The 24,559-nt window shown below is 37.2% G+C and overlaps 1 protein-coding gene across 1 annotated transcript in view; it reads left to right on the forward strand.

Moving 5' to 3' along the window:
- LOC123946514 (ankyrin repeat domain-containing protein 26-like) overlaps positions 1–15,633 on the forward strand; it is a 123,131-nt gene extending 107,498 nt beyond the window's left edge. The window contains 3 exon segments of the mRNA XM_046011876.1: positions 909–1,137; positions 14,364–14,409; positions 15,494–15,633. Coding sequence (XP_045867832.1) covers positions 909–1,137; positions 14,364–14,409; positions 15,494–15,633 — 415 coding nt within the window.
- The last annotated feature ends 8,926 nt before the right edge of the window (positions 15,634–24,559 follow it).

Here is a 24,559-nt window from a genome sequence, read left to right on the forward strand (position 1 = left end):
AATGAGTTTATTAATATTTATTTATTAATGTTAGTTTATTTTTGGAAGAGTGCATCTTTAACCCAAAAGGTCAAGACGGAAAGGGCAGATTCCACCTCCAGTACCCTGGTATCTGTGTTATAACCTAATCGCCTCTGGAGCTGTTTCAGTTCTTTCTGATCACAACTCTGCCATCTACTTCTCCCCTAGCAATTGTTCGTCTAAATCATTCCTCAGTGCCAAATGCTCAGTTTCGCTGAGGTAATGTGTGAAATGTACAAGAGTGGTGAAAGCCAATGCTTGAAAAATGTCTTTGAGAGCTGTTTTTTTTATTTTCATTTTCCTTTCAAGATTTTATATATTTATTTGACAGAGAGAGAGCGAGCAAGTGAGCACAAGCAGAGGGGAGCAGCAGGCAGAGGGTGAGGGAGAAGCAGGCTTCCCGCTGAGCAGGGAGCCCAGTGTGGGGCTCAATTCTGGGCCTCTGGGGTCCTGATCTGAGCTGGAGGCAGATGGTTAACTGACTGAGACAAGCAGACCCCCCAGGATGGTTTATTTTTGCAGCTCTAAACTGGTTTACTAAATATAAGTATGTGTCATGGCCTCCCCAAGAATCTTTTAAGTACAACCATTCCAGAAGGCAGCAGGCATTACCTGTTAAGCCATGGACATCACTGATAGCCATTTCTCTCCCTCCTTAATTTGAATTACTTGCTAGTTAGGAACCCCAGAAATATATGTACTTCTTCAGAACAGTTTTACACCTATAATTATACATAGTAGGTCTGCTCTGTCACATTTACCATGTTAAAACACTGTTTAATGGCACATTCTGTTTACTATTATGGAAACTTTAAAGAATGCAAGTAATTTAGGACTGATTTGGGGAGAAGTGAAATACTAAGCATTGTGTTTTGTAATCTTAACAGGACTCGTGACAGGCTGGCAGAGACTAGTACCAAACTGCTGATGGAGAAGCAGCAGAAGCAAACTTTGCCCGACACTATTAAGATGAGGCCAGCCCCTGATCTGCCTTATGCTAGAAATGTTAATAATAGTTCACTATTCAATAGAAATGTTCCTCTAAGAGAAGTCACGGTGACTCGTACCTTAAACTCACGGCGTTCAAGTAATGACATCGAGTCTTTCTTGACCAAGGTTAGTTATATTATCTTTCTTTTTTTTCCTTGGATTTCAGATTTCTGATATAGTTTTTGTTTTTATTTGGTAAAACTCTGAGTTGTTTAGCTAACTAATACACATTAAGTAAAAGTCATAATTATTTGTGCTAATAAAGAAATGAGACAGAAATTTTAATTTTTTTTCTTAGTTCCTGGAGCTCTTACTTTCAAGAGATACCTATTATTAACTTAATTCAATAAATGTAACTAAACTGACATATTTTTATTTTTTCAAGATTTTATTTAATTTAGAGAGTGTACAAGAGGGGGAGAGAGTATGAGACTCTCAAGCAGACTTCCTGCTGAGTGTGGAACCCCTACATGGGGCCCAGCCTCACAACCCTAAGATCATAACCTGAGCCGAAAACAAGAGTCAGACACTTGACTGAGTTACCCAGGCACTGCAAAACTGACACATTTTAAATTTCTTGAAAACTTACATCTAAATTCGATTTAGAAAGTAAACATTATTGCTCACGAATGAAATCTATATTAGATGCTTTGACTAATTTCCTGGTTTACCACGGTTCATAACAATTTTAAAGTTTGCTGTTACCCGTTTTCCCACCCCTATGTATAACTGAACAATAAGAATCCAAACACTTAATCACATATGGATATTTATTATTTAAAAGAATCCATGATAAGTACTTTTTTTTCTCCTTAATTTATTTATTTTTTCAGTGTAACAGTATTCATTGTTTTTGCACAACACCCAGTGCTCCATGCAGAACGTGCCCTCCCTATTACCCACCACCTGTTCCCCCAACCTCCCACCCCTGCCCCTTCAAAACCCTCAGGTTGTTTTTCAGAGTCCATAGTCTCTTATGGTTTGCCTCCCCCTCCAATTTTTTTTTTTTATAAACATATAATGTATTTTTATCCCCAGGGGTACAGGTCTGTGAATCACCAGGTTTACACACTTCACAGCACTCACGATAGCACATACCCTCCCCAATGTCCATAACCCCCTCCCCCTCTCCCAACCCCACCTCCCCCCAGCCACCCCAGTTTGTTTTGTGAGATTAAGAGTCATTTATGGTTTGTCTCCCTCCTAATCCCATCTTGTTTCATTTATTCTTCTCCTACCCCCTAACCCCCCGTGTTGCTTCTCCATGTCCTCATATCAGGGAGATCATATGATAGTTGTCTTTATGCTTAGTGAAATAAGTCAATCAGAGAAAGACAACTATCAAAGACATGATAAGTACTTTTTATGAATTAAATAAACTTGTAATGCTAAAGAGATTAATTTTTCTTTTTAAGTTGTAATTGTTGTCATTTTCTTACCTGAGTGTACATCCTTAATTGTTGTCTTACTTGGAGCATTTTTTAAAACTTACAACACTTCTATTTCGGGGCGCCTGGGTGGCTCAGTGGGTTAAAGCCTCTGCCGTCCGCTCAGGTCATGATTCCAGGGTCCTGGGATCGAGCCCCGCGTCAGACTCTCTGCTCATTGGGGAGCCTGCTTCCTCCTCTCTCTCTGCCTGCGTCTCTGCCTATAGTGATCTCTATCTGTCAAATAAATAAATAAAATCTCTAAAAAAAAAAAAAACTTCGGGGCGCCTGGGTGGCTCAGCGGGTTAAAGCCTCTGCCTTCAGCTCAGGTCATGATCCCGGGGTGCTGGGATCGAGCCCCGCATCGGGCTCTCTGCTTAGCTGGGAGCCTGCTTCCTCCTCTCTCTCTGCCTGCCTCTCTGCCTACTTGTAATCTCTATCTGTCAAATAAATAAATCTTAAAAAAAAAAAAAAAAAACTATTTCTCAATTTTTACAAAATGTCTTGCTGAGCAATTGTAGAGCATTTTCTAAATTGCTAAATCAAGCAAATACAGAATTCTTTTTTTTAGAGAGAGAGAGAGAAAGGGTGAGAGAGAGTGTGTGCAAGCTGGCAGTGGGGGGTGAGGTGCAGAGGGTAAGCAGGCTCCATACTTAGTGCAGAGCCTGATGCAGTCTCAACAATCCTGAGATCATGACCTGAACCAAAGTCAAGATCAGATCCTTAACTGACTGAGCCACCCAGGTGCCACACAATTAGAGTTTTAAAAATGAAGTTCACATGTATCCACCTTGCCATCACTTGAATGACTGATGACTAAGATGGGAATAATAGGGAGTCTTAAAGTAGTAGCTAGTTTCCATTGTGTATCATTGTTATTAAAATATCCATTTCAATCAATGTACATAGGTTTATGGTTTTGAAGGTATATTCATGGTCTTACTAATGTAGACAAAAGTAGCATAGGCTCATGGTAAATGAGGCCTCAATCTTGTTCTTTCATTTGGTTTCCTTATTGTCTTGCTCTCTTGCCTTCTAATTTGTGGACTTTCTTTAGTGTTATGCTTGGTTGCCTTTCTTTTTCTTTTTTGTATATTATAGATTTTTGTGATCACAATGAAGTTCATATATAACATCCCATGCATATAGAAGTCTATTTTAAGTTGATGGTTACTTAAGTTCAAACACATTTTAAAAGCACTACATTTTTCCACTCCACCTTGTTTTATGTATTTGATGACTTAGTTTATATCTTTTTATTTTGTGTATCCCTGAACTAATTACTGTAGATATAATTGTTGTTACTACTTTTGTCTTCTAACATTCATACTGGCTTTATAAAAGTTATTGATCATTACTTTTATTGTATGTTTGCTTTTACCAATAAAACTCTTTCTTTCATAATTTTCTTATTTCTAGTTATGGCCTTTTCTTTCTTTTTTCTTTCTTTCTATCTATTTTTGAGAGCAAGCAAGAGAGAACACAGATGGGAGGGGAGGGCCACAGAGAGAGGGAGAAGCAGACTCCCTGAGCATGGAGCCTGGTGTGGGGCTTGATCCTAGAAGGTCCCTTAACCTGTCCTCATTTGTAAAATTCTTTTATCTTTTTGTTTTTTTGGCTTGGATGATTTCTGCTACCCTGTCCTGTAGATCACTGATCTGTTCGTCTGCAGATTTTAATCTGCTATTGATTCCCTCTGGTGTATTTTTCATTTCAGTTATTGTATTTTTCAGCTCTGATAAGTTCTTCTTTATATTTTCTCTTTGTTGAAGTTCTCACTGAATCCATCCATTCTTCTCCCAAGTTTGCTGATCATTTTTATGACCATGACTTTGAACTCTTTATCAGGTACATTACTTATCTCTGTTTCATTTAGTTATTTTTCTGAAGTGTTGTATTGTTCTTTCATTTGGAACATATTCCTCTATCTCCTCCTAGACTTTCTGTGTTTATTTCTGAAATTGTTCTTTTCTACTTTTTCCCTCTTGAAAGTATGTTGCTTTGAACAGTGAATGTTAGGTATAAAGTCAAGGAAGAAGAAACCGTTTCCAAGTATCGTCTGATCATTTTTCTTGTTGGAACTGTGGTGGAGTAGGTGGCAGATGACCTTGCTCTTCTCTTTCTGAGTTGAGAACACAGGAGTCAGGCATCCGGAGATTAGCTTAGTGACTTCAATACATACTAACAAATTGGAGGATGTGGCTTAGGTATGTGGCCACAGTGAACTTCCTAGTACTTTACTCCAAATTAGGCACTTCCACACACAGCTGTAAATGGAAGGAACAGATGTTTGATGCCCATCCCACAAAGATGAAAGCAGACCTCAATTCATGTTACTATGGCAGGCATAGCTTTTCAAAGAAGAGATTTGGAAACACGTAGGCACTGCTTAGTGCCTTCTCCCCAATTCACCCATTAGGTGAATCTCGTTTCCTGTCATGAAGAAGGTAGAGAAATGTTCTCACATGGAAATGAAGGTTTACCTATAATTTCTGAGTGGATTTAGTTTATAATTAAAGTTAATCATGTTTTTGTACATATGAACTAATGGAGAGGCTAAATGGCAAAGAGAAATCTGTTCAGTGTTTTAAATTTTGACATAAATAACTCACACCATAGGTAACTCATTTGTTGATTGATTTTGATAAACCAAGTTTTATTTGAAGGAAATGAATAATTCTTTCAAGGAAGAATTTCCTCAGTTTCAGGTCCTTTGGTTCAACTAAAGATTTTCTCCTTCAAGTTCCCTGTCCCTTCAAGTCAAAAAAATTTGTGCTTATAAATTGAGTATATTGACTGTTACTAATAGGAGTTAAGATAAGTTCTCTTCCTTTATTTTTGTTCATGACTGTAAAAATTTATATTTTAGTTAGAAAGCTGTTTTCTGCCTAATGCCTTAACTTCATTGAGCCACATGACAAAGTTTTATGTATTCATTTTCTCTGAGTTCTAGTTAAAATGCATGTATTTTTCCTGAATATGAGGAAGTAACTGGCATAAAACTCTAGGCTCAGTAAGACCTAAAACACATTCCTGGCCTGCAACTAAGTGGTTTTTTGACCTCAGGCAAACTACAGTCTCTCTGAGGCCTTTTTGTCTCTTATGTAAAATTAGGGACTTTGACTAAATTAGTGACTGTTATGCCTCTGGGGAAAAATTTTTTTTCCAAAGAATAGAACTTAACTTTTTTTTTTTTTTTTTTTTGCATTAAACTGTATTATATAAAACAGAGACAAGTAGAGCTGGTTAGCTAAAGGAGAGATGAGACTACACCTGTAGACTTCCTTCTCCTTCAATCCTGCTGTGTCCCAGTGGAACCTTAGATTTCTATGAGCCATAGTTTGAAAACTAACAGTTATGAGAAAATCCTTCTAGTTAATAATTCTTTGAATTAAAATTTGCTGACACATTGTACATTGTTTTTCTGTGTATAATTTTCTTAACCTCCTATTTTTTTGATAAATGGAAAAGTATAAATAAAATTACAAATGCGTTCTCCTTATTAGTGGACTTCAAGCTATTTCTACCATCTAAACACTGTTCTCACCTGGAAATAAAGGTCACAGAAATAAATATTTAGGAAAAGTTTTGGGGAAAAGATAGTAACATTACATTGGTAATTCCTTAAGTCATGTCATATAAAAAAGTGTTTTATATTTTACATAGTATTTATTAATGGTATTATAAAATTGCTTCAATAAAAGTTTCTCTCATCAAGTGGTACTGAGTTATTAATTTTACAAGGCTATCCAATAATGTTGTCAGATTATTAATTTTATAAGGCCTGAATATAATGTTATTGTCAAAAAGTGTTATGATTCCTCAAAAAATTAAAAATAGAAATGCAGTACCATTCAGTAATTCCACTACTTGGTATTTACCCAAAGAAAATGAAAACACTAATTTGAAAAGTTATATGCACCACTATGTTTTTTGAAACATTATTTACAATAACCAAAGTATGAAAGCAACCTCAGTGTCCATCAATAGGTGAGTAGATAAAGAAGATATGTGATACATATACAATGAAATATTTATTCAGCTATTAAAAAGAATGGGATCTTTGTGACAACATTTGTGACAAGTTGTGACAAGATTGATCGACCTAGGATTATGCTAAGTGAAATAATGCAGAGAAAGACATATACCATATGATTTCACTTCTGCATGGAATCTAAAAAACTAAACTACTAATAGCGTACTGGTGACTGGAAGCCTTACTAATAACATAAATAGTCCATTAACACAGGTTTTCTACCTTACATGTATTATATTCTATATTCTCACAATAAAGCTAGAGAAAAAAATGTTAATGAGAAAAACATAAGAGAAAATACACTAAAATACAGTATCAAAAAAAGTGCATGTGTAAGTAGAGTAGACCTGTACCATTCAAACCCATGCTGGTCAAGGGTCAGCCGTATATTACAAGTATTCCCATCTAGAATTTTCTTACTTAGACCTTTCTCATAAAAGGTATCCTCTCACTGAATGCCCCAAATGGGGTCTAATGTAGGGTACTGAGGGTTGCCTGGGTGGCTTAGTTGGTTAAGTGACTGCCTTCAGCTTAGCTCATGATTCCTTGGTCCTGGGATAGAGCCCCACTTCAGGCTGTCTGCTAAGTGGGGAGTCTGCTGTTTCCTCCCCCTCTGCCTCTTCCCTCACTCATGCTCTGTATCTCTCATTCTGTCTCAAATAAATAAATCAATAAAATTGCTGGTATAAACATTGGGGTGCAGGTGCCCCTTTGGATCAATATGTTTATATCTTTGGGGTAAATCTATAGTATTGCAATTGCTGGGTCGTTGGGTAGCTCTATTTGCAGCTCTTTGAGGAACCACCATACTGTTTCCCAGAGCGGCTGCACCAGCTTACATTCCCAGCAACAGTGTAAGAGTGTTCTGATTTCTCTGCATGCCTGACAACATCTGTTGTTTCCTGACTTGTTCATTTTATCCATTCAGACAGGTGTGAGGTGATATCTTATTGTGCTTTTGATTTATATTCATTTCTCTGATGCCAAGCGATGTTGAGCTTTTTTTTTCTTCACGTCTGTTGCCCATTTGTGTGTCTTCTTTGGAGAAATGTCTGTTCATTTCTTCTACCCATTTCTTGACTGGATTGTTTGTTCTTTGGGTGTTGAGTTTGATAAATCCTTTATAGATTTTGGATACTAGCTCTTATCTGATATGTCAATTGCAAGTATCATTTTCCATTCTGTAGGTCATCTTTTAGTGTTGTCCGTTGCTTCCTTTGCTATGCAAAACCTTTTTATCTTGCTGAAGTCTTTGTTTTCCTTGCCTTTGGAGACATGTCTAGCAAGAAGTTGCTTTGGCCAAAGTCAGAGAGAATACAACCTGTGTTCTCTCTTCTAGGATTTTGATGGGTTCCTGTCTCACATGTAGGTATTACATCCATTTTGAATCTTATTTTTGTGTGTGGTATAAGAAGATGGTCCAGATTCATTCCTCTGCTTGTGGCTGTCCAGTTTTCCCAACACCATTTGTTGGAATGACTGTCTTTTGTTCCATTGGACATTCTTTCCTGCTTTGTCACAGATTAGTTGACCATAGAGTTGAGGCTCCATTTCTGGACTCTCTATTCTGTTCCATTGACCTATGTGTCTGTTTTTGTGCCTATACCATATTGTCTTGATGAAGACAACTTTGTCATAGAGCTTGAAGTCCGGAATTGTGATGCCACCAGCTTTGCTTTCCTTTTTCAACATTCCTTTGGCTATTTGAGGTCTTTCCTGGTTCCATACAAATCTTAGGATTATTTGTATCAGCTCTGAAAAAATGTTGATGGTATTTTGATAGGGTTTGTGTTGAATGCATAGATTGCTCTGGGAAGCATAGACACTTTAACAGTATTTGTTCTTCCAATCCATGAGCATGGAAGGTTTTTCCATTTCTTTGTGTCTTCCTCAGTTGCTCTCATGAGTGTTCTATAGTTTTCAGAATACCGATCTCTTGCCTCTTTGGTTGGGTTTATTCCTAGGTATCTTAACGGTTTTTTGTGCAATTGTAAATGGGTTTGACTCCTTAATTTCTCTTTGTTCTATCTCATTGTTGGTGTATAGAAATGCATTGATTTTATATCCTGCCACTTTGCTGAATTCCTGTAGGACTTCTAACAATTTTAGGGTGGAGTCTTTTGGGTTTTCCACAAAGAGTATCACATCATCTGTGAAGAATGAGAGTTTGGCTTCTTGCTGATTCAGATGCCTTTATTTCTTTTTGTTGTCTAATTGCTGAGGCTAGGACTTCTAGTACTATGTTGAACAACAGTGGTGAGAGTAGCCATCCCTACCGTGTTCCTGACCTTAGGGGTGAAACCCTCAGTTTTTCCCCATTAAAAATGATACTCACTGTGGGCTTTTTGTAGATGGCTTTTATGATATTGAGGTATGTTCCCTCTATCCCTGCACCGTGAAGAGTTTTAATCAAGAAGCGATGCTGTACTTTGTCAGATGGTTTTTCTGCATCTATTGAGAGTATCATATGGTTCTCGTCCTTTCTTTTATTAATGTATTGTGTCACACTGATTGATTTGTGGATGTTGAACCACCCTTGCAGACCAGGAATAAATCCCACTTGGTCATGGTAAATAATCCCTTTAATGTACTGTTGGATCCTGTTGGCTAGTATTTTGGTGAGAATTTTTGCATCCGTGTTCATCAGCAGTATTGGTCTGTAATTCTCCTTTTTTGTGGGGTCTTTGTCTGGTTTTGGGATCAAGGTAATGCTGGCCTCATAGAAAGAGTGTGGAAATTTTCCATCCATTTTTATTTTTGGAGACAGCTTGAGAAGAATAGGTATTAATTCCTCTTTAAGTATTTGGTTGAACTCTCCAGGGAAGCCATCTGGAACTGGAGTTTTTTTTGTTGGGAGATTTTTGATGACTGCTTCAGTTTCCTTGCTGGTTATGGGTATGTTCAGCTTTTTCTGTTACCATTTCTTCCAGATTGCCTAATTTGTTGGCAAATAGTTGTTCATTATATGTTCTTAAAATTGTTTGTTTTTCCTTGGTGTTGGTTGTGATCTCTCTTCTTTCATTCATGGTTTTATTAATTTGGGTCCTTTCTCTTTTCTTTTCGCAAAGTCTGGCCAGGAGTTTATCGATCCTATTACTTCTTTCAAAGAGCCAGCTCCTAGTTTTGTTGCCGTGTACTACTGTACTTTTGGTTTCTATTTCATTGATTTTTGCTCTGGTCATTATTAATTCTCTTCTCCTGCTGTATTTAGGCTTTCTTTGTTGTTGTTTCTCCAGGTCCTTTAGGGGGAAGGTTAGGTTGTGTATTTAGGACCTTTCTTATTTCTTGAGAAAGGCTTGTATTGCTCTATATTTCCCTCTTCAGGACTGCCTTGGCTGCATCCCAAAGATTTTGAACCGTTGTGTTTTCATTTTCTTTTGTTTCCATGAATTCTTACTTGTTCGTTAATTTCCTGGTTGACCCATTCATTCTTTAGTCAGATGCTCTTTAGCCTCCGTGTATTTGAGTTCTTCCCAAATTTCCTCTTGTGATTGAGTTCAAGTTTGAAGGGACTGTGGTCTGGAAATATGCAGGGAATGATCCCAAACTTTTGGTACCTGTTGAGACCTGATTTGTGACCCATTATGTGATCTCTTCTGGAGAAAGCTCAATGTGCACTTGAGAAGAATATGTATTCTGTGGCTTTGGCATAGAGTACTCTGAATATATCTGTGAAGTCCATCTGGTTCAGTGTGTCATTCAAAGTCCTTGTGTCCTTGTTGATCTTCTGCTTAGATGATCTGTCCATTGCAGTGAGTGAGGTGTAAAAGTCCCCTGCTATTTATTGTATCATGCTCGATGTGTTTCTTTAATTTTGTTATTAGTTGGCTTATGTAATTGGCTGCTCCCATGTTAGGGGCATAAACCTTGACAATTGTTAGATCTTCTTTTTGGAGAGACACTTTTTGGAGTGTCTTTCCAAATCTCTTATGACGGCCTTGGCTTAAAATCTAATTTGTCTGATAGAAGGATTGCTACCCTGGCTTTCTTTTGATGTCCATTAGCATTGGTAAATGGTTTTCTACCCCCTTGCTTTCAATCTGGAGGTGTCCTTGCATCTAAAATGAGTCTCTTGCAGATAGCATATTGATGGGTCTTGTTTTTTTATCCAATGATACCCTATGTCTTTTGATTGGGGAATGTGGCCCATTGACTTTCAGGGTAACTATTAAAAGATATGAATTGAGTGCCATTGTTTTGCCTGTAATGTCGTTGTTTCTGTATATTGTCTCAGTTCCTTTCTGGTCTATCTCATTTTGGGGCTCTCTCTTTGCTTAAAGGATCCCCTTTAGTATTTCTTGCAGGGCTGGTTTGATGGTCACAGATTTTTTAGTTTCTTTTTGTCCTGGAAACTCTTTATCTCTCCTTCTATTTTGAATGACAGTCTTGCTGAATAACGTATTCTTGGCTGCATATTGTTCTGGCTTCATATTAGCACCCTGACTATACCATGCCAGTCCTTTCTGGCACGTCCTGTGCTGCTTTCTGGATTTTCTCTTTGTCGCTGAAATTTGCAAGAGTCACTACTATATGTCAAGGTGTTGGGCTACCCTTATTGATGTTGAAGGGGGTTCTCTGTGCCTCCTGGATTTGAATGCCTTTTTCCTTCCCCAGATTATGGAGGTTCAGTGCTATAATTTCTCAGATATACCTTCTGCCACACCTCCTTTCCTCCTCTTCTGGGATCCCAGTTATTCTAATATTGTTTTGCTTTATGGTATCACTTATTTCTTGATTTCTCCCCTTGTGATCCAGTAATGGTTTATCTCTCTTTTTTCTCAACTTCTTTATTCTCTATTATTTTGTCTTCTTTGTCACTACTTCTCCTTTCTGTGTCATTTATTCTAGCCATTAGTGCCTCCGAATTTTTTAATTTGAAATAGTTAATATTTATTAGTTAATTATAGCTCAGTAAGTCTGTAAAAGATAAGTAGTGTTTTATTTCACCATTATCCGTTATGTACGTGATGAATTTTTTAAAAATTTCTATTCAATTAGCTGATACATGATATATCAGTTTCAGATATAGTGTTCAGTTAACCATCAGTTGTATATAATGCCCAGTGCTCTACACATCACATGCCCTCCTTCATGCCCATCACCCCTACCCCATCCCACCTCCCCTTCAGCAAAATTCTGTTTTTTTCCTATAGTTAAAAGTCTCTCATGATTTGTCTCCCTCTTTTATTTCTTCTATTTAGTGTTCCCTCCCTTCCCTTATGATTCTATGCACTGTTTCTCATATTCCCCATATGGATGAAACAATATGTTAATTGTCTTTCTGTGATTGACTTATTTCTCTCAGTATAGAACCCTCCATTTCCATCCATGTTAATGTAAATTGTAAGAGTTCATCTTTTTTGTTGGCTTTGTAATATTCCATTATATTTATATATACACCACATCTTCTTTATCCATTCATCTGTTGATGGACATCTGGGCTGTTTCCACAGTTTGGCTATTGTGGAGATTGCTTCTATAAACATTGGTATCCAGGTGCCCCTTCAGATCAGTATTTTTGCATCTTTGGGGTAAATACCTTGCAGTACAATTACTGGGTCATATTTTTAACTTCTTGAGGAACCTCCATACTGTTCCTGGAGGTAGAGCCTCCATTTTTTTTTATTGCATCTCCTTAATAACCTTTTGATTTCAACTTGGTAATATTTTTGTTCTTTTTTTTTTTCTGCAAAAAGGGATTCTCCAGTGTCTTTTGTGCTTTGTTCAAGTCCAGTTAGTATTTTTATAGTTGTTATTCCAAACTCTAATTCTGCCATCTTACTTATATCCATACTGATTAAGTCCCTGACAGTCAGTAGTACCTCCTGTTCTCTTATTTCAGATGAGTTTTTCCATATAGTCATTCTGTCTAGAGAAGAATAGAAAATGAAAGAACAAAATACTAAAATAACAAAAACAACCCAGAGAAATATAATCTTAAACCAATCAGAAGAGACCAGAAAACAAAATAAATAAAATAAAAATTTAAAATGAGAGAGAATATAATCAGACAGGTGATGAGAACAGAGCAATGCACTAGATTCTGGGAAAAATTTGGTCTGTTTGCTGGAGGGAACTGCATCCCAAAATTGTAAAGAAAGAAAAAAATGTACATATGCAAAAATAAAGTTAAACACTATGAAAGGATAGAATGTAACTATAAAAATTGAAATTTAAAAAAGTTAAAAAAACCTGAGTTGATAAAATGAGAAATTGGTTGAAATGAAAAAAGAAAAATAAAATTAAACTTGAAAGATTAAGGAGCCATAAGTCCTATATAGTATTTCCCCCCAGCACTAGAGCTTTGCACTTCCCTGTGATTGGTTAAACTTGATCCTAGTGGGAAGTTCTTGCTGATTTCCTGGGGGAAGAGCCTTTGAGTTTGAGCTTATTCTCCGAGGTCTTTGCCCTTGTGGTATTGCACAGCCCTTGCCAGGGGGCCAAGCTAAGTAAGGGCTTCCAGATTCCTCTTTGTGGCTTTTGTTCCCTGACGGTTTTCCACAGTGCATGAGAGGATTAGAATGAAAATGTGAGCCTCCCAGTGTCCAGACCTAGAGCTGAAAGTGGGCACCCTCCACTTTCAGTGTGTCCTCACAGAAAATCTGTCAATCACTCTTGTCTCCCTGGTTTCTATATGCACTCTCAGCATTTTTATCTCAGCCATGCAACCCCCTTTGGAGTTTCCGAACTTTGCAGTCTCCTGCAAAGCAGCATTCATGACGCTCCTCCAGGGGGAGGGAGGGAGGTCTTGCCCTGGATTTTCTGCGTGTTTGGCCCCTGCTCTAAGAGCAGTTACCCAATGGGCTGGGGTTTGTGGTTAATGGCAACACTGAGCTGAAAGCCCCCTCCTCTGCTCTCTGATTGCATCTGGTTTCCCTGCTGAAACACCTGGGAACTCTCCCATACTCAGGCACCCCATTCTGTCTGTGACCTCAGGGATCCTGAGATCAGGCAGTTCTTCCTAGGATTCCGACCTACTTCTCCACCTGAATGATTTTCAAGCAGGGATGTCCCTCACCAGATTAGACTTATAAAAGTTCCAGTTTGCACGCCACTGCTATATCACTTTCTGATAGGCGGTTTATGCCTCCCACCCCACCAACAGTTTATCTTCCCATATATCACCTTGGATTCATTTCTCCACACCACACCTCTTACCTTGCAGAACGTGGTCATTTTTCTATTTGTAGAATTATAGTAGTTCTTTTCTTAGATCTCAGGTTGAGTTCACAGGTGTTCAGTATGATTTGAAAACTCTAGCTGAATTCCAGGGACTGGACAAAACTATGGTCCCCTATGCCTCTGCCATATTCCTCTTCTTCTATAAATTTTGTATATTTAATAGACCACTATTAATTGTACTTTTTATCAGATTTATCTAAATAGCATTACACGCATTTCTTCTGTTGCCTAAGATTAAAATAAGTAGGGATTTATTTTATTTATGTGATTATCTTTCTATTTAAGCAATCCCTAACTTAGTTTTAGTCTCTAATAGTGGTTTTTTTATATTAAATTTTTTTATTAATTTCTTTTCAGTGTAACAGAATTCATTGTTTATGTGCCACACCCAGTGCCGCATGCAATCGTGCCCTCCAAAACACCCACCACCTGACACCCCCAGCCTTCCACGCCCGCCCCTTTAAAACCGTCAGATTGTTTTTCAGAGTCCATAGTCTCTCATGGTTCATCTCCCCTTTCAATTTCCTTCAACTCCCTTCTCCTCTTGAGAGTCAATTATCATATGGTTTCACTTATTTGTGGAGCATAACAACATGGAAGACATAATAGTGTTATTTTAAGTTCACATTTCATAAGCTGTATATGATTCCTACAGTAATGTCTCTTGTTTAACTTGAACATTATAAATAATATTTGACTAATTTCAGATGCAACTGGAGTTGGAAAAAAACATAACTAGAGAAGTAGAGGAAGGTATGTTGCCAAATTTCTGAATTAAGATGATCATTGATTTCTGAAATAAACTATGAATGGTAAATGGCATTGATTTCCATTGTTTGGATAATAGGTCCTATGTTAAAATTTTTAATATATATCTAATAAAAATGTAAAACATAAACATAATGAGAAATATACTTATTCCTCATTTAGTCATTGTGTTTCAGACTTTTTTAAAAAAAAATCTCCAAATGCCTATTTATCTGTTATTTCAAGCTATAATCTTCCTTCACTTCTGCCATCCCTCTGGAACTGTCCACCTGAATATGTGGGCTTTCTCAAATCCTTGTTTCTGCTAATGATATACCCCCCCCCAAAAAAAAGCAGTCTTGTCTTAAGTAATAGTTAAGCAATTATAGTTCAAATAGCTGTCACTTGACAAGTGACATTTAAATCTTCAGTCATTGATTTTGTCATTGATTTACCTTTTGCCACTGGGTAAAATTCCAAGCTCCATACATGGAATAAAAACACCCCAATCAGTCTGGTTCTTGCCAGATTTTTCAGCCTTCTCTATCGCTAACGTTTACCCTACTCTGCTGCTTTGCTCTCGCACCTCTTCAGCATTGACTTGCAATTCCACAAGTGTTCTTCCTCACTCTCTGTGTATGTTCTTTGTATATGCGTCTTCCCTCTACCTGGCACACTTCTTCCCTGTCCTTCAGGTATCAGCTTACATATCCCCTCCACCAAAAAGCAGACAATATTGATAGAAAACTAGGATTTTCCTTCTGTGTGTTCTTATGTTCAACTCTGAAAGTTGCCTGTTTGATTTTTCAGTCTGTCCTATATGATTGTTCACGGGTGGGCTCTGTTATCATCTTGTAATGAGAAAAACAGAAGCTCTGATATTTATCCACAATAGCAATTACCTCAGTGGGCAACTGTGAGCAAAATATATTTAAAAGTTATCTTGTATTTTATATTGTAGTTTTATTAGATATTTTTCATTCTTCATAATACTCATAAGGCTTCAACTTTGTTTTTTTTTTTTTTTTTACTAACTTTTAGTTAAGAATGAAGTATTGTAGATAAAGACTGTAATTCTTTTTCTTTTCAGCTCTTGCTGAAATTGAATCAGGCTCATCTGGTGGGGCCACCTCTTTGGAATCTACTTTTGAAGGACATATAAATTGTGATGATGTACAGAAATCATACAGAGAATACTCAGAGTTTCTGAAGAAAAAGTATAGCATCTGAAAGATGAATAGTAAAAATTTATTTACTGGATGTTTATACAACATTTTAATTGTTTCCTATTAAATGGATGATATGCAAAAAATATTTATTAAAGAAAAATATTTCTGGATCATGTGTGTAATGAAAGTTTATATAATATTTTAAGCTATGTTTCTTGGCAGCTAATTGACTTTTAAGGAGATTTTTTATGTGGAAATCAGCATTATGGGTTTTACATGCTTTAGGCTGCCCAAATACCAGCTTTCTAAACAGCACCCAACCAACCAAGTTTCATGACTACTTCAGTAATGTTAATTGGTAACTTTTTGGTATTTTCCTATTTTTATTTCTACATATGAACCTAGAGATTTAGATAGACATTATTTTGATATATTGCTGCTAAGTTTATTGTCAATGTTTGCATGTATTCTAATTTTTATAGTGCCATAAAACCTATGTATAATTTTAGTTTTAAATACTGATTCTGGGGCATCTGGGTGGCTCAGTGGGTTGGGCCTCTGCCTTCAGCTCAGATCATGGTTTCATGATCCTGGGATCGAGCCCCACATCAGGTGCTCTGCTTAGCGGGGAGCCTGCTTCCATCTCTCTCTCCATCTAACTCTCTGCCTACTTGTGATCTCTCTCTCTCTGTGTCAAATAAATGAATAAAATTTTTAAAAAATAAAATAAATAGATATATAAATAAATAAATACTGATGCATAGCTCTTCCCTTCCCTCATGGTGAAATAAGATTTGCGTAAGGCTTTTCACCTTTTCTGTTTATTTACTTTTTGAGAACAGTTTTAAAATTAGAAGAAAAAAATAACTTTTACCCCAGAACCACTTGCAAGACAATTGTTAAATTATGCCTGATTCCCATAGCATTTATATCCTACAAGTCAGTACATCCCACATAACTACTGTACAACCTTGACAATCAGACAGTTAATTCTAATACAGTTGGCCCTTGAATAATGCAGGGGTTAAGGACACTGACCCTTTGCAGTCAGAAATATGTGAATAACTTTTGACTCCCCAAGCGCTTGAGTACTAATAATCTTCTGTTGACCAGAATGCTTACTTGTACAAAAACAATTAATTAGACTTTGTTTTGTATGTTATATATATTCCATACTATATTTTTACAATAAAGTAAGCTAGGGAAAAGAAAATGTTATTAAAATCATAAGGAAGAGGGGGCGCCTGGGTGGCTCAGTGGGTTAAAGCCTCTGCCTTCAACTCAGGTCATGATTCCAGGGTCCTGGGATGGAGCCCCACATTGGGCTCTCTGATCAGCAGGGAGCCTGCTTCCTCCTCTCTCTCTCTCTGCCTGCCTCTCTGCCTACTTGTGATCTCTGTCTGTCAAACAAGTAAATAAATAAATAAATAAATAAATAAATAAATAAATATCTTTTAAAAAATCATAAGAGAAAATACACGTACAGTCCTGTCATGCATTTATTGAAAAAATCTGCATATAAGTGCACCCATTCAAACCGTGTCAACTATACATTTTTTTTAAAGATTTTATTTATTTATTTGACAGAGAGAGAGAGAGACTTGTGAGAGCACAAGTAGGCAGAGTGGCAGGCAGAGGGAGATGGAGAAGCAAGCTCCCTGCTGAAAACAGAGACTGATACAGAACACCATCCCAGGACCTTGGGATCATGACGTGAGCCCAGGGCAGTTGCTTAACCGACTGAGCCACCTAAGCACCCTATACATTCTATCATTTAATCATTTAGTCCTCATGCTCTTTTTAAGTTTTGTCACTTGTCTGTAATACCCTTTACAGCAAGAAAGTTCCTGTTCAGAGCCATGTATTTAATTCAGATGTTGTGTCTCTTAGTCTCTTTCAATTTTGAACAGTTCCTTAGTCAGTCTTTCCTGGATTTTCATGACTTTTAATCTTTTGAAGAGTTAATTCCAGTAATGTAGAATGTCTTTCAGTGCAGGTTTTTCTTATGTTTCCTTATGATAAAATTCAGATCAGAGATGCCCGGGTGGCTTAGGCCATGATCCCAGGGTTCTGGGATCTAGTCTTGCATTGGGCTTCTAACTCATTGGGGAACCTGCTTCTCCCTCTGCCTGCTGCTGCCCATGCTTGTGTTTTCTCTCTCATAATACTGAGTTTTCCAAACACGATTTTAATTAACTCTCAATGTTTAAAAAATTTCTTATAAAGGTCTTGCAGATATTTTTTAGATTTATTCCAGTTATTTGATACTTTTGATCCTACTATAAATATTATTTTAAAAAAATCAACTTCATTTCCTGTTGCTAGGTTATAGAAATAAAATTATTTTGCATATTGAACTTAGATTCACCTATCTTGCTAAACTATCTTATTATATTGCTTCTCACAGTTCTGGAGGCTGGGAAGTCCAAATTCAAGGCACTGGCAGATTCAGTGTCCAGTGAGGGCCTACTTCCTGGTTCATGGATGGTAGTCTTCCTCCTGTTTCTTCGTACTACACAGGGCCATGGGAGCTCTCTCAGGACTCCTTTATGAGGGCACTAATCCCATTCATGAGGGTTCCACCTTCATGAGTAATCACTTCCCAAAGTCTCCACCTCCAAATACAATTATATTGAACACTAAAATTTAACACACTAATTTGGGAGCCAGGGGGACAGAAATATCCAGTCTATAGCAAGGCTGTTCCTTGTTCTTTGCCAGGTAGACCTCTCCAATATGGCTTTTTACTTCATAAGGCCAGTAAGAAGAATTTCCCTGCAGAGAGGGCTCAGTCATCTTTTAAGGATTTCACCTGCTTCAATCAGGCTTACATAGAATAATCCCTTTTTGATGAACTCAAAATTAACAATTATATCTGCAAGATTCCTTTACAGTTGCCATGTTCTAATGGCTAGAGTATAGTCACAGATCTTGGCTACACTTAAGGGAAAAGGATTATAAAAGGTGGGAACACCAAAGAGCATTTATTATGGGGTCACCTAGGGTCTTTATTTTATAATTATATTAACAGATCCCTTATACTACTAGTTTTCTAAGTTTTATCATGGAAAAATGTTGAGTGAATGAACGTTTATTTTGCATATATTGAGATAATTTTTTTAATAATTTGTCAGTGTGATGAATACGTTATGTGCTCGTGTTAAACCAACCTTGCATTTCTCAGGTAAACTGAATTAAGTTGTGATTTCATTCATTTGTTTCATATGCTAATGTTTGATATGCTAATATCTTAGTGAGGATTTTCTCCTGTCCATGGATAATGTTAATACAAGGAATTTTGAATATATTTAACTCAATTTACTTGGCTTTAAACTTATGTGTATTGTTGCTTTGTGTTTTCTGTCTTGTATCTTTAAAAAATAATCGACATTTTTATAACTTTCATATGATACTCTCAATGTTCATTTAAATTGAACTATATATTTAACTTTTTTCCTCTCTTCTTACATCTCAGAATTTCTATTTGGGATTATTTTTCTTCTGTTTGTTTATGTACATATTTCAAAATTTTCATGAGTGAGAACTGCCAGGTAATGAACCTCTATTTAAAAAATGTCTTTATTGGGCACCTGGATGGCTCAGTTGATAAAATGACTGGCTTTGCCTCAGGTCATGATACCAGGGTCCTGGGATGGAGCCCCACTTCAGGCTCACTGCTCAGCCTGGAGTCTTCTTCCACTCTGTCTACCCCTCCCCACCACTTGTGCTCCCTCTTTCACTCCTTTTCTCTCACTCTCTTACAAAAGAAAAAAAAATTTTAAAAATAAGTAAATGTCTTTATTTCCTCTTCCTCTTGATATACATTTTCACTGCATAGAAAATGCTAGGTGAATAGTTATTTTCTTTGATCATACAGAAAATGTCATTCCATTGCCCTTTGTCTTTCATAATTGCTCTTTAGAAATCAGGTGTCTACCTGTTTCCCCTTTGAACATAATCTGTTCCCCACTCTGTTCCTTTTCCCCACAATTTTTGGTTACTTTAAAGATTTTACTCCTGCGGGGGCAACCCCCCTTTTTTTGTTTACTGCAAGTATACTCGTATGTGTCTAGATGTGGATGTCTTATTATTTATCTTAATAATGTTCCATACTTAGAATTGCATTTACAAAAGCTCCAAAAACCATGATATACCTAGGAATATGCCTAACCACAGAGGCAAAGGATCTGTACTCTAGAAACTACAGAATACTTATGAAGGAAATTGAGGAGATGAAATCATATCCCATACTCATGGATTGGAAGAATAATCATCCTTAAAATGTCTATGCTGCCCAGAGCACAAGTGACACTTTCAATACAATCCTATCAAAATACCACAGATATTTTTCCCGAGCTAAAACAAATAATTCTAAAATCTGTGTGGAACCAGAAAAGACCCCAAAGAGCCAAAGGAATGTTAAAAAAGAAAACCAAAACTGAGGCATCACAATGCCTGACTGCAGGCTATATTACAGAGCCACAGTCATCAAGACAGTATGGTATTGGCACAAAAATGGATGCAGAGATCAATGGAACAGAATAGAGAGCCAAGAAATGGACTCTCTGGTCAACTAATCTTCTACAAAGCAAGAAATAACATCCAATGGAAAAAAAGATAGTTTCTTCAATAAATGGTGCTGGGACTACTCTACAACCACATGTAGAAGAATGAAACTAGACCATTCTCTTACACCATATGCAAATATAAACTGGATGAAAGACCTCAACATGAGAGGAATCCATCAAAATCCTAGAGGAGAACAGTGCCTCTTCGACATTGGCCACAACTTCCTTCAAGATGCCTCTCTAAAGGTAGGGGAAACAGAAGCAAAATGAACTTTTGGGACGTACATCAAGATAAGTTTTTGTGACCGTAGTCATTGCTGCAATAAACATTGGGGTACAGATAGCCAAGATGCCCTTCAACGGATGAATGGATAAGGAAGATGTGGTACATATACACAATGGAGTACTATGCCTCCATCAGAAAGGATGAATACCCAACTTTTGTAGCAACATGGACGGGACTGGAAGAAATTATGCTGAGTGAAATAAGTCAAGCAGAGAGAGTCAAGTATCATATGGTCTCACTTATTTGTGGAGCATAACAAAGAACATGGAGGACATGGGGAGATGGAGAGGAGAGGGAGTTGAGGGAAACTGGAAAGGGAGATGAACCATGAGAGACTATGGACTCTGAAAAACAACCAGAGGGTTTTGAAGGGGCGGGGGGGTTGGGAGGTTGAGGAACCAGGTGGTGGGTAATAGGGAGGGCACGTACTGCATGGAGCACTGGGTGTGATGCCAAAACAATGAACACTGTTATGCTGTAAATAAACAAATAAACGAATTTAAAAAAAAAGATAAGTTTTTGCACAGCAAAGGAAACAGTCAAAAAAACTAAAAGGCAATCCATGGAAAAGGAGAAGATATTTGCAAATGACATTTTGGATAAAGGGCTGATATCCTAGATCTATAAAGAACTTCTCAAATTCAACACCCAAAAAACAAACAATCCAGTCAAGAAATGGGCAGAAGACATGAACAGACACTTCTGCAAAGAAGACATCCAAATGGCTAACAGACACATGAAAAAATATTCAACTTCACTAGCCATCAGGGAAATTCAAATCAAAACGACAATGAGATGCCACCTCACACCGCTTAGAATGGCCAGAATTAACAAGATAGGAAACAAGTGTTGGTGAGGTTGTGGAGAAAGGGGAATCCTCTTGTGCTGTTGGTGGAAATGCAAGCTGGTACAGCCACTCTGGAAAACAGTGTGGAGGTTCCTCAAGATGTTAAAAGTAGAGTTACCCTATGACCCAGCAATTGCACTACTAGGTCTTTACCCCAAAGATAAGGATGTAGTAAAAAGAAGGGGCACAGCACCCCAATGTTCATAGCTGCAATGTCCATAATAGCCAAACAGTCGAAAGGACAGAGGTGCCCTTCAACAGATGAGTGGATAAAGAAGATGTGGTTTATATATACAATGGAATATTACTCAGCCATCAGAAAGGATGAATACCCACCATTGCATTGACATGGATGGAACTGGAGGGGATTGTGCTAAGTGAAATCAGTCAGGCAGAGAAAGACAATTACCATATGGTTTCACTCATATGTGGAACATAAAGAATAGAGTTGAAAACCACAGGGAAGGGAGGGAAAATGGAATGGGATGAAATCGGAGAGGGAGACAAACCATGGGAGACTCTGGACTCCGGGAAACAAGGGAGTAACTGGGTGGTGGTATTAAGGCAGACATGTGTTGGGATGAGCACTGGGTGTTATGTGCAACTAATAAATCATTGAACACTTCATCAAAAACTTATGATGTACTATATCCTGTCTAACAACATAAATTTCATTTGGCTTTTTGAATCTATGATTTGGTGTCTCAAAACATATTTAGACTTTCTTATCTAAACTTCATATCTCTTAACCTCTTTTGCATGTTTCGTTGGTTGTTTTTTTGGTGTGTCTCCTTATACTCTCAATTATTTCTTCTATTTTCCTAGTTAATTGTCACCTCTGCCGTATCCAATCTGCTGTCTGACCTAGCTATAGGAATTTAAATTGGGGTAATTGCATTTTAAAATACATTTTCTTTGGGTCTTTAAAAATCTATTAAAATAGTTTTTCATTATTTGAGAATATGGTTTTTTTTTTTTAATTCATTAACAGGGTTTTCTTTTTTTTTTAAGATTTTATATATTTATTTGACAGAGACAGTGAGAGAGGGAACACAAGCAGGGGGAGTGGGAGAAGGAGAAGAGGGCTCCCCGTAGTATGGGGAGCCTGATGTGGGACTTGGTCCCAGGACCCTGGAATCATGACCTGAGCTGAAGGCAGATGCTCAATGACTGAGTCACCCAGGCGCCTGAGGATCTGTTTTTAAGAAGAAATAAAAGTTAAGGTTAGGGACCACTAATCAGACAATGGGAATGACTACATTTTTGTTCTTTTTTAAAAATTTTTAACTGTAAAATGTACAATGTGAATGCCAGACAAACACCCCACTAAAAAGGAGAACTACAGGCCAGTGTCTCTGATGAACATGACTAGCAAATCAAATTGAATAATACGTTAAAAGAAGTATTCACCATGATCAAGTGGGTTTTATTCCTGTGTTGCAGGAGTGGTTCAATATTCACAGATAAATGTGATACACCATATTAATAAAAGGATAAGAACCATATGATCCTCTAAATGGAGGCATAAAAAACACTTGACAAAATACAGCATCTGTTCTCGATAAAAACCCTCAACGAAGTAGAAATAGATGGAACATACCACAATGTCATAAAAATCATATAAGAAAGACCCATAGGTAATATCATCCTGAATTGGTAAAAACAGAGCTTTCCCCCTATGGTCAGGAACAAGATGGATATCCACTCTCACCATTACTATTTAACATAGTACTGTCAGTCTTAGCCTCAGTAATCAGAAAACAAAAAGAAATAAAATGCATCCAAATTGTCAAGGAAGAAATCAAGCTTTCACTATCTGAAGATGACCCTATGTAGAAAACTGAAAGACCCCACCAGAAAAAATTGTTAGAACTAATACATGAATTCAGCAAAGTCACAGGACATAAAATCAATATACAGAAATCTGTTGTATTTCTATACACCAATAATGAATCAGCAGAAAAAGAAATCAAGGAAGTGATACGGTTTGCAATTGCATAAAACATAATTAGATACTTGGGAATAAACCTAAACAAAGAGGTAAAAGGTCTGTATTCAGAAAACTACAGAACACTTATGAAAGAAATTGAAGAAGACGAAAAGAATTGGAAAACCGTTCCATGCTCATGGATTGGAACAAATGTTGTTAAAATCTCTATGCTACCAAAAGCAATCTACAGATTTAACACAATCCCTATCAAAATACCACCTGTGTTTTTCACAGAACTAGAACAAACAATCGTAAAATGCATATGAAACCACCAAAGACCTTGAGTAGCCAAAGCCCTCCTGAACAAGGAAAAGCAAAGCTGGAGGCATCATGATTCTGGATATCAAGCTGTATTACAGCACTGTAGTCATCAAACCATATACTACTGGCACAAAAACAGATATGTAGATAATTTAACAGAAGAGAAAACCTGGAAATGGATCCACAACTATGTGGTCAACTAAGCTTCAATAATGCAGGAAAGAATATCCAATGGATATTCAAGAAATGGTTTGGAAAAACTGGACAACAACATGCAGAAGAATGAAACTGGACCATTTTCTTACACCATACATAAAAATTAATTCAAAATGGTTGAAGGACTGAAATGTGAAATAGGAAACCATCAAACTCCTGGAGGAGAACATAAGCAGGAACCTCTTTGACCTTGGCCAGAGCAGCTTCTTACTAGACACATCACCAGAGGCAAGGTAAACAAAACCAAAAATGAACTATTGGGACTTCATCAAGATAAAAAGCTTGTGCACAGTGAAGGAAACAACAAAACTAAAAGGCATCCTATGGAATGGGAGAAGATATTTGCAAATGGCATATCTGGTAAAGGGTTAGTATCCAAAATCTATAAGGAACTTACCAAACTCAACACCCAGGAATCAAATATTCCAGTTAAGAAATGGGAGGAAGATATGAATAGACACCTTTACAAAGAAAACATCCAGATGGCTAAAAGACACGTGAAAAGATATTCAACATCCTTCATCATCAGGGAAATGCGAATCAAAACCACCATGAGATACCACCTCATGCCTGACAGAATGGCTAAAATTAACAACGGACAAAATAATAGGTGTTGGCAAGGATATGGAGAAAGGGGAACCCCCTTTAACTTTTGGTGGGAATGAAAACTGGTGCAGCTACCCTGGAACAGTATGGAGTTTCCTCAGAATGTTAAAAATAAAACTACCCTATGATCCAGCAATTGTATTATTTGTTATTTACCCAATGGATACAAAACTACAGATTCAAAGAGGTGTAGTTCCCCTGATGTTTATAGCA

Source organism: Meles meles, chromosome 7 (assembly GCF_922984935.1).
Source record: "Meles meles chromosome 7, mMelMel3.1 paternal haplotype, whole genome shotgun sequence".
Classification (NCBI taxonomy): Eukaryota; Metazoa; Chordata; class Mammalia; order Carnivora; family Mustelidae; genus Meles; species Meles meles.